This window comes from Anabas testudineus, chromosome 13, assembly GCF_900324465.2.
Source record: "Anabas testudineus chromosome 13, fAnaTes1.2, whole genome shotgun sequence".
Taxonomy (NCBI): domain Eukaryota; kingdom Metazoa; phylum Chordata; class Actinopteri; order Anabantiformes; family Anabantidae; genus Anabas; species Anabas testudineus.
In genome coordinates, this window is record NC_046622.1 from 11,259,681 (window position 1) to 11,272,796 (window position 13,116).

The 13,116-nt window shown below is 38.9% G+C and overlaps 2 protein-coding genes across 4 annotated transcripts; both read left to right on the forward strand.

Moving 5' to 3' along the window:
- Positions 1 to 721: 721 nt before the first annotated feature.
- Positions 722 to 5,317, forward strand: LOC113173791 (beta-galactosidase-1-like protein 2). Its single transcript, XM_026377354.1, has 18 exons — positions 722 to 885; positions 1,084 to 1,152; positions 1,216 to 1,311; positions 1,408 to 1,516; positions 1,601 to 1,693; positions 1,789 to 1,870; positions 1,969 to 2,033; positions 2,281 to 2,365; positions 2,601 to 2,738; positions 2,866 to 2,946; positions 3,108 to 3,214; positions 3,599 to 3,745; positions 3,853 to 3,924; positions 4,179 to 4,257; positions 4,378 to 4,465; positions 4,548 to 4,662; positions 4,914 to 5,030; positions 5,178 to 5,317. The coding sequence occupies exons 1-18, from the start codon at positions 722 to 724 to the stop codon at positions 5,286 to 5,288; spliced, it is 1,818 nt and encodes a 605-aa protein (XP_026233139.1). The 3' UTR covers positions 5,289 to 5,317.
- Positions 5,318 to 6,518: 1,201 nt separating this feature from the next.
- On the forward strand, positions 6,519 to 12,801 carry ilvbl (ilvB (bacterial acetolactate synthase)-like). Of its 3 annotated transcripts, none has more exons than XM_026339525.1 (15): positions 6,519 to 6,681; positions 6,814 to 6,928; positions 7,368 to 7,569; positions 8,258 to 8,385; positions 8,545 to 8,795; positions 8,901 to 9,000; positions 9,167 to 9,264; positions 9,504 to 9,640; positions 9,947 to 10,081; positions 10,304 to 10,418; positions 10,683 to 10,852; positions 10,970 to 11,040; positions 11,127 to 11,198; positions 11,582 to 11,687; positions 11,840 to 12,801. In XM_026339525.1, exons 2-15 carry the CDS (start codon positions 6,815 to 6,817, stop codon positions 12,016 to 12,018), a joined length of 1,878 nt encoding a protein of 625 aa, XP_026195310.1. In that variant the 5' UTR covers positions 6,519 to 6,681; position 6,814; the 3' UTR covers positions 12,019 to 12,801. The 3 variants fall into 3 exon arrangements, with proteins under 3 accessions (XP_026195310.1, XP_026195301.1, XP_026195319.1); XM_026339516.1 differs by having other exon boundaries at positions 6,519 to 6,649; XM_026339534.1 differs by having other exon boundaries at positions 6,519 to 6,643.
- Positions 12,802 to 13,116: the final 315 nt, after the last annotated feature.

Below are 13,116 nucleotides of genomic sequence, written 5' to 3' on the forward strand. Positions count from 1 at the left end.
CTCTATACTGATAGCAGTGTATGCAGCATTTGTCAGGGGAGTTAGGTAGGTAGTTGCATGTCATTTATAAAACCTTTGGTCTTTTGGTCTAGGATGTGTTGACACGCTCTTAAACTTGGTTTTATCTATTTACTTTGTTAATTATTTATTTCCATTGTCACTTATCTGGAGATTGTGTTTTAAATTGAGAACCACTAGGGGGCATCTCTACTTTTAAGTCAGTAGGTGTAAACTGTACCATGAAGTCCACATTACATGTGTACATTGATGCCTCCCTTCTCTGTCTGAATGCTACAGAGAAAGGGAGACAGAGACAGAGCACTATTATGTGCTTGTTCTGAAACAACAATAGTTTCCCTTATCCACAGTGTTTGAGGCCTCCCGGCACAGTCCTCCTTTCAAATGCGCTGGCAAGCTCAGCTTCAAGGTAGGCAGCAACATTGACTGTGTTTTTTCTGTATTCTGCATGTGACTTTTCATGTCTTGTTAAGCTTGTAAAAATGACTAAAACAAAATACAATTTTTAGTGCAGCGAACAGTAATTTCTACCTGTATTTGTCATACTGCACTGCACAGTATCATTTGTTATTGTAAAACACAAACTTTCAAGAGCTATACCACACCTTTGCATTTTACTATTTAATACTTATGACTTATTTCAGAATGGACTTTTATCCCTTAAATAAGGTTTCTCTCCACCAGACACCCTGCACTTAGGAGAATGAGCCGTTTCCAAGGCTTGAAGGTCAATGCATCTCAGTTCAGTCTTATGGGAGAGCCCTTTCGAATTCTGGGAGGCTCCATCCATTACTTCCGAGTGCCCAGAGCCTACTGGAAGGATCGACTGCTGAAGTTAAAGGCCTGTGGCCTGAATACTCTCACAACGTAGGGTTCTGCTGATAGCCATGTTTAAATTCACGGGAGTCTCACCATTTGTTGCTGCAGCTGGGAAAATACAAATAGAATTTGATGAAATGTGGTTGTATTATAGAGTTAGTTAACTTTGAAATTAAATAATTTATATTTGCATATATCAGAAGCCCCAGGATAGCTTGAAGAACTATTTCCTTGCTTTTCTTTTAGATATGTGCCATGGAACCTGCATGAGCCAGATCGAGGAACATTCAACTTTCAGGATCAATTGGACCTCAGGTAAGGCTTCCTTATTTTCAGCCTTACATTTTGTTAAACTCAGAATGTCTCTGTCTTTCTCAGCTCTTATATCAGTTTAGCAGCAGAGTTGGGTCTCTGGGTGATCCTGCGTCCTGGACCATACATCTGTGCTGAATGGGACTTAGGTGGATTGCCTAGGTACACTTCTGTAATACCATCTGCCAATTATTTAAAACTATAACTGTATATCGTATGAGCCTTATGGCACCACAGTTGTTCTTGAATTTGTTTCAGCTGGTTGTTACAAGACAAAGACATGAGGTTGAGGACAACTTATCCTGGATTTGCAGATGCTGTCAACCTCTACTTTGACAAGCTTGTCTCAGTTATCAAGCCTCTCATGGTGAGTCAAACTCACCCTTTCCTGAAAGAATATGAGAGATAGTTTAACATTGGTAAAGAAAACATATAATTACCCTTTTTTTAGTTTGAAGAGGGAGGTCCAGTTATTGCAGTCCAAGTTGAAAACGAGTATGGGTCTTATGCCAAGGACGATGAATACATGCCATTTATAAGGAATGTGAGTTGTGTTTTTTTTTACCTTAAATGATTATATTAAACCACAGTGTAGTTAATTTAGCATTATTGTGATTTAACATTTACCTTTTCATGCAGTGTCTTCAGTCCAGGGGGATCAATGAGCTTCTTCTGACTTCAGACAACTGGGAGGGCTTGAGATATGAAGGAATGGAGGGTGGTAATAAACATACAACAATCAACCATTCAGTTAAAATTACTATTGTCTTTGCCATTGATAATTTGTTATGTTTAAGAATGTGATCTTGATCATTTCAGTTCTAAAAACAATAAACCTTCAGAGACTGTCATTTGGAGCGATCCAGCACTTAGCTGATATGCAAGTAAGCCATTCTAATAGATGGACATTGATAGACATCATCATGTTTTGGATATCAACATGGATATCATTATCATTATTGTTTGCATGTATTAACAATGGTATTGTCAATTTTACGTAAGAGCATCAGCTAAAAGCTAGTGATGAAAATATTTCATTTTGCATTTTAATAAAGATTAGTTATTTGCTAAACCAGTGATGGTAGAATAAAATATACATATTTAATATGGCTATGTGCTCTCTCTGCACAGCCCCAGAAACCTCTAATGGTGATGGAGTATTGGTCTGGGTGGTTTGACGTCTGGGGAGAGCATCACCACGTGTTCCGTGCTGAGGGTAAGGGGCACTTTTCAACAGTATTTTAAAGGGTAGAAATCACTGTTCAGTTGAGTTTAGGTATATTGCACTAGGACAGGTCAGCTCACATCATTACAGCTTTACATAGCAACCCATTCACTGCTGCATACCTTGTGTGCATACTGCACACTTTCTTTTGTATTTGGATACGCTATGTTTGTGAAATAATAGAGGTTGCTGCTCAATCAATTATTCGTGTGTTGCCCCCTGACAGACATGCTACCTGTAGTGTCAGAGATCCTGGAGAGAGGCGTTTCCATTAATCTGTACATGTTTCATGGTGGAACCAGCTTTGGCTTCATGAATGGAGCAATGGACTTTGGCACTTACAAACCTCTGGTCACCAGTTATGGTTGGTGGGAATGCCGTTTGAGGTCACAGACCACAGAGCAAACAATGTTTCAAACATTCCATGATTATATATGTCACCTAAACAAATGCATTGCTTTACACAGTTTTTGTACATGCTTTCATCACAGATTATGACGCTCCCCTATCTGAAGCTGGAGACTGCACGACAAAATATCAACTCTTGAGGAATTTATTCAGCCAGTACCATAGTAAGGTCCTTATAAAGCATCCACTTGCATTGATTACATTATATCTTTTACAAAACTTTTACAAATTATGTACCCCTGTGGTTGATGATTTCATTTCCATAGAGTAATGGAATCTGTCATAACTAGCTTAAATTAAATGTCTTTACCAACTTATATTACAGATGTGCCTCTTCCTGAAGTGCCCTCCCCTCAGGAGAGAAGAGCATATAACCCTGTTGTTATCCAGCAGCACCTGTCACTGTGGGACAGCCTGCACTTCACTGACAAGGTAAGCACTCGTCTCTTTTGACAGTTGATTATATAACCTACAGAATGGAAAATGTTGTATTCAAACATCAACTAGTCCATACCATCGTGATGGAATGAAACCAAAATGAAAGATGTGTTGGACTTCTGACAGACTGAACATCTTTGTCAACCTGTGTGTTGGCTGAAGTGACTCCATTTGTCAGCAACTTGCTGCTTATGCTCAATACAGATGTCTTGCACCTGGAAGCTGCAGTTTGGTCACACATCAAGGTGTCAATGCAATTGCTTTTCTAAGAACAATCTGTCATACACATTGTGTTTTGTGGCCTCTCCTCTCCTGAGAAAGGTTTCTCAGCATAATGTAGTCTCTAATATGTCAGGATGTTTGATTATGTTTGTCCAGCCATTGAGGTCAGAGAGACCAGTGAACATGGAGAATCTCCCTGTCAACAGTAGCAATGGCCAGTCCTATGGCTACACACTGTATGAAAGCACCATCACCAGTGGAGGAATCTTCACCTCCAGGAACAACATTAGAGACAGAGCACTGGTGAGGATAAACAGATACACCCATAGACTGACAATTATAATGATTTAAACACACAAGGTGGATACACATATACTTGTCATATTATAATGACTGCAAATGTTCTGTAGGTTTTTGTGGATCGACATTATGTTGGAAGTTTGGACTACAAGACTCATGAACTGACACTCCCTGATGTAAAGGTACTGAATGTATTTTATTTATGTTCTTAGTTATGTGTGAAATTTTCCCAACAACCCTCTTCCTTACCTCCTTGTGCATTTACTTTTCATTTATACTCATACTTATACTGTACTATACTGTACAGTAGTTAGCCAGCTATTCACTGGTCCCAGAGCCTCATATACATCTTCACTGAAATATTGCATCATGTCTTTGTGATTATTTTCCTTTGCTAAATAACTTCACAAAAAACACTTTTGTGTGTACATTGAAGGGAGAGAGGACGTTGAGCTTACTGGTAGAGAACTGTGGAAGAGTAAATTATGGGAAAGCTCTGGATGAACAGCGTAAAGGTGAAACTGTAATTTCAAGTGCTGTACTGTACAACCAGAGGAATGTCTACTAAATAGGACAAAGCAAACCAAACAGCCCACCTGGTGTGTCTGCATTACATATTTTCTATTGTATTACAGGAATTGTAGGAGACATTCTGCTGAATCACATCCCTTTGAAAGAATTTACCATCTTCTGTTTAGATATGAAGCCAGGATTTATGAAAAGGTAAAGTTTCATTTTTCATGATAGAAGTAAGTTGAATGGCAGATTCAGTTTTGCCACATAACAATGATTGTTTTCTTTTCAGATTAATAAATTCAGGTCAGTGGAAGTCTGACTTCAAATCGTCCTCTGTTCCTGGATTTTTCCAGGCAAGATTGTATGTGGATGGTGCTCCCAGAGACACTTTTATTAGACTCCCTGTGAGTAAAATAACTGTCTTTTGCAGTAAACTAATAATACAATTGACTATTGCTGTAATGCTACTGTCCTAATATTTTAAGCTCTATTTATTTTTATAGAATCCATAATGGTGGCTATAACAAAAAGCCTCGTGATAGATCAAAACATCATTTAACATGCATTCTGCACTTCTATGTTCAATGAAACGCTCATACTTTCATATTATCATATTATGTCATGTTATCGATCATACAAGTAAATCCATCCACAGGGTTGGGGTAAAGGAGCTGTGTTTGTCAATGGTCAGAACCTGGGACGCCATTGGTCCATTGGTCCCCAACATTTTCTTTATCTCCCAGGACCTTGGCTAAGAAGTGGAGAAAATCAGGTACACGTCTGTAGGAACATAGTGGTGGTTTTGCATCATTTTTAACTTTATAGTAGAGGTAAATTTAACCTCTGCATTGTATTTTGTTTTGGATAATTAGTGTTAAATGTTTAACATTTTTTGTATTTTTTTCATCTTCACTTTCAGATGATTGTTTTTGAGGAACACCAAGCAGATGACAAAATACTGTTTGCTGAAAATCCTGATCATGGAAAGACAATTGATGTTTACAAACTCCCCTTTTGCACACTGCTGTGAAAAGTGTACAGGATCAACACAAACCTCTGCCAAAACACACACGCCCACATAAGGGGAATTTTATTGATACTGGCAATTATTGTCAATGATTTAAAGCTTATAATTTACTGACTATAATATTTTATTTATTTATTTTTAAGTCACACACTCTAATATTTTGTTGGACTGCCTTTAACTTTGATTACAGATTCGATACGGTCAGCTGACCTCGTTCTTTGGACACATTACGTTGCTGAACCTAGATCTGAGAGAACTGCAGATCATAGCACTGCCCTCACAGGCTTGTACAGTAGGCAGTAGGCATGATAGATGCATCACTTTACCTGCCTCTCTTCTCACCCTGATGTGCCCATCACTCTGGAACAGGGTTACTTGGACAGTTCTTAACCCAGTTTTAGTAGTTTCATCAATCTCCTTAGATGTTTTCTTGTCAATAATTTGACCCTTCTGAAACAAAATAACATCTTTTCCTCAACAACAGGATGTGCCTTCTGACATGACTGTTTAAGAAATAAGAAGCTACTCACTGCATCAGTTAGGGTTAAATTACTTGCCAGCTGAAACATAATCATCCATACAGTAATTAACCAACCAATCCAATCCAATTACCCAATTACCAATTTGCTTAATTAAACCAAGGTAGTGACGTTTTTTATTATTTATTTATTTATTTTTTGGACAGGTATGTATCTCCTTCAAACTGAAATGATAACAATTTAAAAATAAAGTATTCTACTACCTTATCTTATTAAAAAAAAACATACAATTAAAACATGAAAAACCTTCTCAGTTGTCTTGTTTTTTGTTTGTTTGTTTTTATTCTGATAAGATATTAATTTTCATTATTCTTTTTAATTGTTCACACATCCTCACCGGCTTCTCATTGGGCCACTGGATTGTCCATCACTAGACACCTACTTTATTATCCACACGCTGTTTCACCATGAACAAAGCCTGGTAAGCGGAAACGAACTCGTCTTTTCCTTCACAATAATGGCCTGGCATTTGCGAGCACAGGGAGAAAATAATTATTCGTGGCAGATAATATTGACAGATTTCGTTACTTTTATGAATATAAGAATACGTATGTTTGTGACTATGTAGGCTGTAGCACAAATGAAAGATAAGCCAGAAATCCGTCTAGAATAAAGTGCACTTTGAGCCTAGCGATTTTATTGTGAACACAAAAACCGGAAGCTCTTTACGGGGTTCTAACTAGCTTGACTTGTAACTAAATCATATCCGCCGACGTCCCCATGTCAGCGCAGCGAGCGGTCGGTCATTTCAACTTGCAGAGGAGTTCTCCATGACCTTTGAAGCCTCTACTCTACAACTTTATATGATCTAATTCTACGGTGCATGTACTGGTCAATTTACGACTTTTAAAATGAATGTATGTTGGCTGTTGTAGCAGCTTCTCGCTGTCTTAGCTTAGCCCCAAATAGTGACCTGCTTCAGTGTAAACATTGTAGATGTGGATATTATATTGCGTTCATACGAATAAAGGGTTCTCTCCACTTCCTAGCATGGAGTCAGCGGGGGTCCTCGGCACTGTTCTTGGATGCTCGGCGGGCTTGGCGGTGTGTGGGGTTGTGTTTGCAGCCTACAAACTTGGCTTGCTCTACCAGTTGTTTCACAAGGTAGGTTTGTCACAACTCGGCATGCTAATAGTAACTCCCACATGCTTCTGTCCCTTTCCCCAGCAGCATTATAATTAATAGCATTAGATTGGACAGAGCACCTGCAGCAAGTGATCCTGCACTTCTCAAGTTCTTTGTAGGTTGTCACAGGTGAAAGGTAACCTGTGACAGCCATTAACACATACTTTGACCAGCCTTGTGGTTTACCTGCACAAAGGGTATCACAGACTTCACGCTGTTATTGTGATAACACAAAGCCTCACTGCCATATGGGGCTATTGTGAAATGTGAAAAGGCTGTCAGAGTGTTTAAAAAAAAAAAAAAGACCTTGAAAAGAGCCATCAACTCACACTGACAGTTGTTTATCAGTGATTTTTCCAAGTTTACAGAACAGATTATTCTGAATGCAACGTTTGTTTTGTCCTCTGAATCGCTTCAGGCTGAAACAAAGAGTCCACGGCATGGTGGCGAGAGTGTGGCAGAGGTCCTCCGTGCTCATGGGGTCAAGTACGTTTTCACTCTCGTTGGTGGACACATCTCGCCTATCCTAGTGGCCTGTGAGAAGTTGGGCATCCGCATTGTGGACACCAGACACGAGGCCACTGCTGTCTTTGCTGCTGATGCTGTGGCAAGACTCTCAGGTGCAGATTTGCATTAGAACAGTAGACATGTCAAAATGTATGATCCGAGGTCTCCTTTTAGCTCATGTCATGTAAGCAGACATTATGGAGATTGAAGGAATTGGACATGTTGTAAGCTTTTTAGGGTGTGTCTTGCTAGAAGGCCTTTATGCTGCACAGAGCATGACTTGTCAAACAAAGGTGGAACTAACAGCACTGGTAATGGCTGGATTATATGTACACTGCCACTTCAAACTTTGTGAACTCCTTAGATTGTTGTCTATTTCTGTAAAATGACCTTAAAGCAACAGTTGTTGATACTCACCAGACTGGAAAGGGTTACAAGAATACTGTGAGCTTCACCTGTCAACAGTAAAGCAGGCTGGGTATAAAAATAGGATATTCAACACATAATTTTTGAATGAACTCTTCAGTTCTGGTTGACCAACAAGATTGCACCTAGTGCAATGTATTTGGTGCAACTAAACCAGTCCAGGTTGCAGCGTTATGATTTGAGCCTGCTTTGCTGCCTCTAGTCCAGGACAGTACCATCATTGTTCCATCATTGATGGAGCTATGAGTTGTGAGTTGAACTGACTACAACAGTTATTTAGATAGAACTGTATCAGTGTATTGAGTCTGTAGTGCATGTTTTCTTTTCCTTTTTCTTTTTAGAGCTAGTTGACAGTTATTTCGATTGTCTTTCCAGGCACTGTTGGTGTAGCAGCAGTGACTGCAGGTCCAGGCCTCACTAACACAGTGACAGCTGTGAAGAATGCTCAGATGGCTGAATCTCCATTGCTACTCATTGGAGGAGCTGCTGGTACACTACTTCAGGTGGAGTGAATTTGAACACTAATGTGAATGTCCACGTAGAATAAATTCAAATACAGTTTGAGTTTGGATCAGTGGATTCTGCTTCTATTACATTGTTAAATTTAAATATGTTATACTGTTCTCAGCTTCAGTTCTCAATCAACTATGTTTGTGGTACAGGGCAGAGGAGCCCTGCAAGACATTGACCAGATGTCTCTCTTCAAGCCGTTGTGTAAGTTCTGTGCCTCCATCAGAACTGTCAGAGAGATAGTGCCTACAGTCAGGGAGGCCCTGGCCATTGCCCAGTCGGGAACTCCTGGCCCTGTTTTCATAGAGTTCCCCATCGATACGCTCTACCCCTACCATGTGGTGTCCAAAGAGTTTGCAGTTAAGAACCCTCCCAAAGGTCTGATGGGAAAAATTGTCTCATGGTGTGTTATCAGCAAATCTTGTTAATACAGAGCATGCATAAAGAAATATTTCAATTTACCATCTTTAGTTTAGTTAGATGATTTAATGTGATGACTTTCCATAAGGTACCTCAATAACCACCTCATGAACCTGTTTGCTGGAGCCTGGGAGACCAGAGATGTTTCTCCACTACAGGTTGACATCCCACAAGCCACAGATGATCAGGTAAGACAGGTTTAGGTATTGAAGATGTTATGCTATGTGTATTATTTGTACAGGTAGCATTACATTTTACCTCAATCAAACAATCCTCTCATTCTCTACATAATGAAGAAGCCCACAGCAAAGTTTTGCATGTTTTGCTTATTTTTTTTCTTTCAAAACAAACCAGGTACAAAGGTGCATAGAACTGGTGAGTCGAGCCAAGAAACCTGTTATTCTTCTGGGTAGCCAAGCAACGCTTCCTCCAACACCAGTTGATGACATCAGGTTGAGCACAATGTTCAATGCCCCTTTTTCTTTACATTTCCATATTTTATTTGTACTTTTTCTCACACTCTACTGCTACTTACTACTCAGTTTCTAAATGTTGGTACCAGAAATGTTGATGCTAAAATAATCCACTTACTAAATTACACAATTCCCTTCAGTATTCCAATTCAAATATTTCAAAGGTTGTCTTAATGTTTCATAGCAATGCTCATCTCCCGTATTTTCCTGCTCTACAGGAAGGCATTAGAGGATCTGGGCATCCCCTGCTTTCTCGGGGGCATGTCCCGTGGCATGCTAGGTAAAGACAGCCCCATCCACATCAGGCAGAATAGACGAGATGCTCTCAAGGAGGCTGATTTGGTGCTATTAGCAGGTCAGTCATAGTCCCCCTGTAATTATAATTAGATTTTGTTGTAACTGGTATTGATATTACAGCTTGGGTTATTAAAAAAATCAACAATAAAATACAAGGATAACAAATGAAAGTTCTAATACTACTATTACTACTAGTAATAGTTTAATACTTTCTAGGTGTCATAAGTTAAAACCTTTCCTAGCTGAAATTAACTTGTTAGTGGTTTAACTCCAACTCCCCTCTTTTTCCAAAGTAGCTTGTATAACAAAAGGCTAAAGTCCAAGAATCCTTGAGACATGTTAACACTGTGTATTGTGTTTGCAGGCACAGTGTGTGACTTCCGGTTGAGCTACGGTAGAGTCCTCAGCAGACGCAGTAAGATCATTGCTGTCAACAGAGATAAGACTCAGCTGTTGAAAAACTCAGATATGTTCTGGAAACCAACTATAGCAATTCAGGGTATGTAAAAAAAAAATACCAACATGACCCAGTATCACTGTGCCTTTTTGAAAAAAACATTTTATCATGGGATCCACTCTCTACACTGAACAATCTAAATCTATATAAGTGTGAAATTCATTGTTACAGCAGTGTGACATTTAGCATAAACTTTTAACATCAATTTGTTGACTCACAGAACAGATACATTTGTTAAAGGGGTTAAACATTGGTCTATTTTAGGTGATGCTGGTTCGTTTTTATTGCGGCTCTCCAAAGGCCTAAAGGGCCACCGCTGTCCAGAGGAGTGGCCTCAGAGCCTCAAAGCTGGAGATGTGACCAAAGAAAATGCAAACAGGTGAGCAGAGGTGATGACACCCTGGTTTCTGGTGTGTGTGTGTGTGTGTGTGTGTGTGTGTGTGTGTGTGTGTGTGTGTGTGTGTGTGTGTGTGTTTTTGACTATGTATAAACTTAATTACTTAGTTTATACTTAGTTGAATCTTTAAAAGAGACAGCAAACACTTTCATTAATTCATGTAGTTTTAATGCAAATTCAGATACAACTCTGCTGCTACAAAATCATTTCTCCATTCCATAAACAACAGTATTTTTTTTATTACAGGGCTAAAGCTGATGAGAGAACAGAACACCACTTAAATCCTCTGAAGGTCCTCCATTGTGTGGATGAGCTGATGGCAGAGGACAGCATTATCGTTGCAGATGGGGGTGATTTTGTTGGAAGTGCTGCTTACATAATGAAACCAAGAGGGCCTTTGCGCTGGCTAGATCCAGGTTAGAGTTATGTTTGCCAAAATTTCTTCATAATCAGAAGATATGTTTTCTTTATGCCAGTGCATTCTCAGGGTAATCAAGCAGAGACATAACATTTCTTTTTCTTTGTTCTTGAAGGAGCCTTTGGGACTTTAGGAGTGGGAGGAGGATTTGCCCTGGGGGCAAAACTGTGCCGGCCTGAATCTGAGGTAACATACTGATATGCACATGCCGGAAAGTGTTTTGTCTGATCGTCTATTTTTTTATTTGCTTTTCATTTCTGCCTATTGTCTAGGTGTGGATAGTGTATGGGGATGGCTCTTTGGGCTACACTGTTGCAGAGTTTGATACATTCACTAGACACAAGGTAAAATCAGTGACACACAGTTACAATATACAGTGTCTTATCTATAAACACCTGTGTTATTATGTTATTATGATGGACAGACAGCAAGAAAACATATAATTGTGCAGTTTTTTAATTCTTTTAAAGTCATTACAGCTTTATTGTAAGGCAACATTTTGAAATAATTTTAGAAATAGAATTTTTTGTTTAGAGACTTTGATTATCAAGTGATTATAAAGCTGTTTATCTTTGCTGTTGTAATGCTAAATTAGCTTTTAAAATGCATTGGCAGCCACGTTGTTCATAGGCTTCAGCAAATAACTGTGTATTATTTTTGTAACTTCTTCTTTTTGTATGTTATTATGTTTCTTTTCATAATCTGCACATTACTCTTTGAATCCCAGACACCTGTTATAGCTGTGGTGGGAAATGATGCATGTTGGAGTCAGATATCTAGAGAGCAGGTTCCCATCCTTGGCAGCAATGTGGCATGTGGCCTCGCATTTACAGGTACATCGTCTGCATAACCTGTTGCGTGGCTACTGTGACAGCTTATAAAATATGTGTACATTACATCCAACCAGCTAGTTTACATTTATACTGTGCTCGCTTGTAAATCACAGTACTAACTTGTAAATTAAAAATTCTCCTTGTTTTTGCAGATTACCACATAGTAGCAGATGGTTACGGTGGTAAGGGCTACCTTATAAGGCGTGAGGACGAGGACAGGCTAAGCGACATCATCAGACAGGCTCAGAAGGAGACTCGTGAAGGGAAAGCTACACTTCTCAATGTTCTGATAGGGAAGACCAACTTCAGACAGGGCTCCATCTCTGTGTAGATCAGCTGTGTATTTAGTAGTATATTCTTCTTCCTTTTAACTCTGACTACTATTGTGCTCCATAAAAGGGTTTCAGAAGATATGAGAATACTGTTGAATACTGTATAGAGCTCAGTCCTGTTTATACTTAAAGCCATATTTTCAACTTGTTTGTTGTTTCTGAAATGTCACCTGCAGTTTGGCTGACTTCCTCTCCTCTGACTTGTCAAAAATCATAAAAAACAATCATTAACACATCTGTACACAGTGGAGTAATGATTGATCAAACACTGCTTACCTGCAGTTAGCATTTATACAGTAACAGCCACACATTACTATATATCATTTTGAGTTATTTACTGTTCCCTAGTAAATAGTTCTACTCTACCTGCTGGTCTAGAAACTAAAGCTTGTGTAATTGCTGCATTTTTAAAGGAAAAAACAGAAAGTAAGAAAATCTTGCTTTGTTAAGGGATTAAGGGATGTTCGATTTTTGTCCTTTTAAATAATCTGTTATAATCTAATTGAAACTTTTCAATTTCTACAGCTTAAGTGCAATTTATTTTTCTTGCAAATGAAGTACAGGTTCAGAGAAAGCATCGGCTTAGGATGTGAAATGTGGTCGCCAATATGCCTTTCCTCCTGTTATCAAGCAAACAGACAGCCTTTTTGTAAGGCTATGGCAAGTCTCACAGTTGTGAGATTTGATTTGTTAAGAGGGAAATCTTTTTGAATGTTGACAAATGACATGCCTTCAAGTGTTTGATTGTATCTTCAAATACATCAATATGCATAGATTGAAAATGTGTCTGGTGATTGAGTGATGCTTTTACATTATTTTAAATACTAACTTGCATTTAGTGGTGTGGCCTCATTAGGACAAGATGCTTGTGGATCATCTTATCAAATATACTGTTTGGAATCTAATTGTTTTGGTTACATTCTCCAAAAGATGCAACCTGGATCCGACAGCGTGGTTGTCATGATGGGCTTTGACTCTTGCCCAAAAGAAAATGCAAGGTGTAGTTTCCATTTTAAACAGGAGATGGCAGGATAGTAACAGTTTTACTGTTTAATCTCTGCTGACGTGTTCCTGTTTAGCATAAACTATAAGAGAAA

Bases quoted from the DNA above. Each gene is read 5' to 3' on its own strand.
- LOC113173791 (XM_026377354.1), top strand. From the start codon at position 722: ATGAGCCGTTTCCAAGGCTTGAAGGTCAATGCATCTCAGTTCAGTCTT. The intron at 2,034-2,280 runs GTAAGCCATTCT...CTCTCTGCACAG, and splicing joins AGCACTTAGCTGATATGCAA to CCCCAGAAACCTCTAATGGT. The intron at 3,215-3,598 runs GTAAGCACTCGT...ATGTTTGTCCAG, and splicing joins GCCTGCACTTCACTGACAAG to CCATTGAGGTCAGAGAGACC.
- ilvbl (XM_026339525.1), top strand. From the start codon at position 6,815: ATGGAGTCAGCGGGGGTCCTCGGCACTGTTCTTGGATGCTCGGCGGGC. The intron at 10,419-10,682 runs GTGAGCAGAGGT...TTTTTATTACAG, and splicing joins ACCAAAGAAAATGCAAACAG to GGCTAAAGCTGATGAGAGAA. The intron at 10,853-10,969 runs GTTAGAGTTATG...TTGTTCTTGAAG, and splicing joins TTTGCGCTGGCTAGATCCAG to GAGCCTTTGGGACTTTAGGA.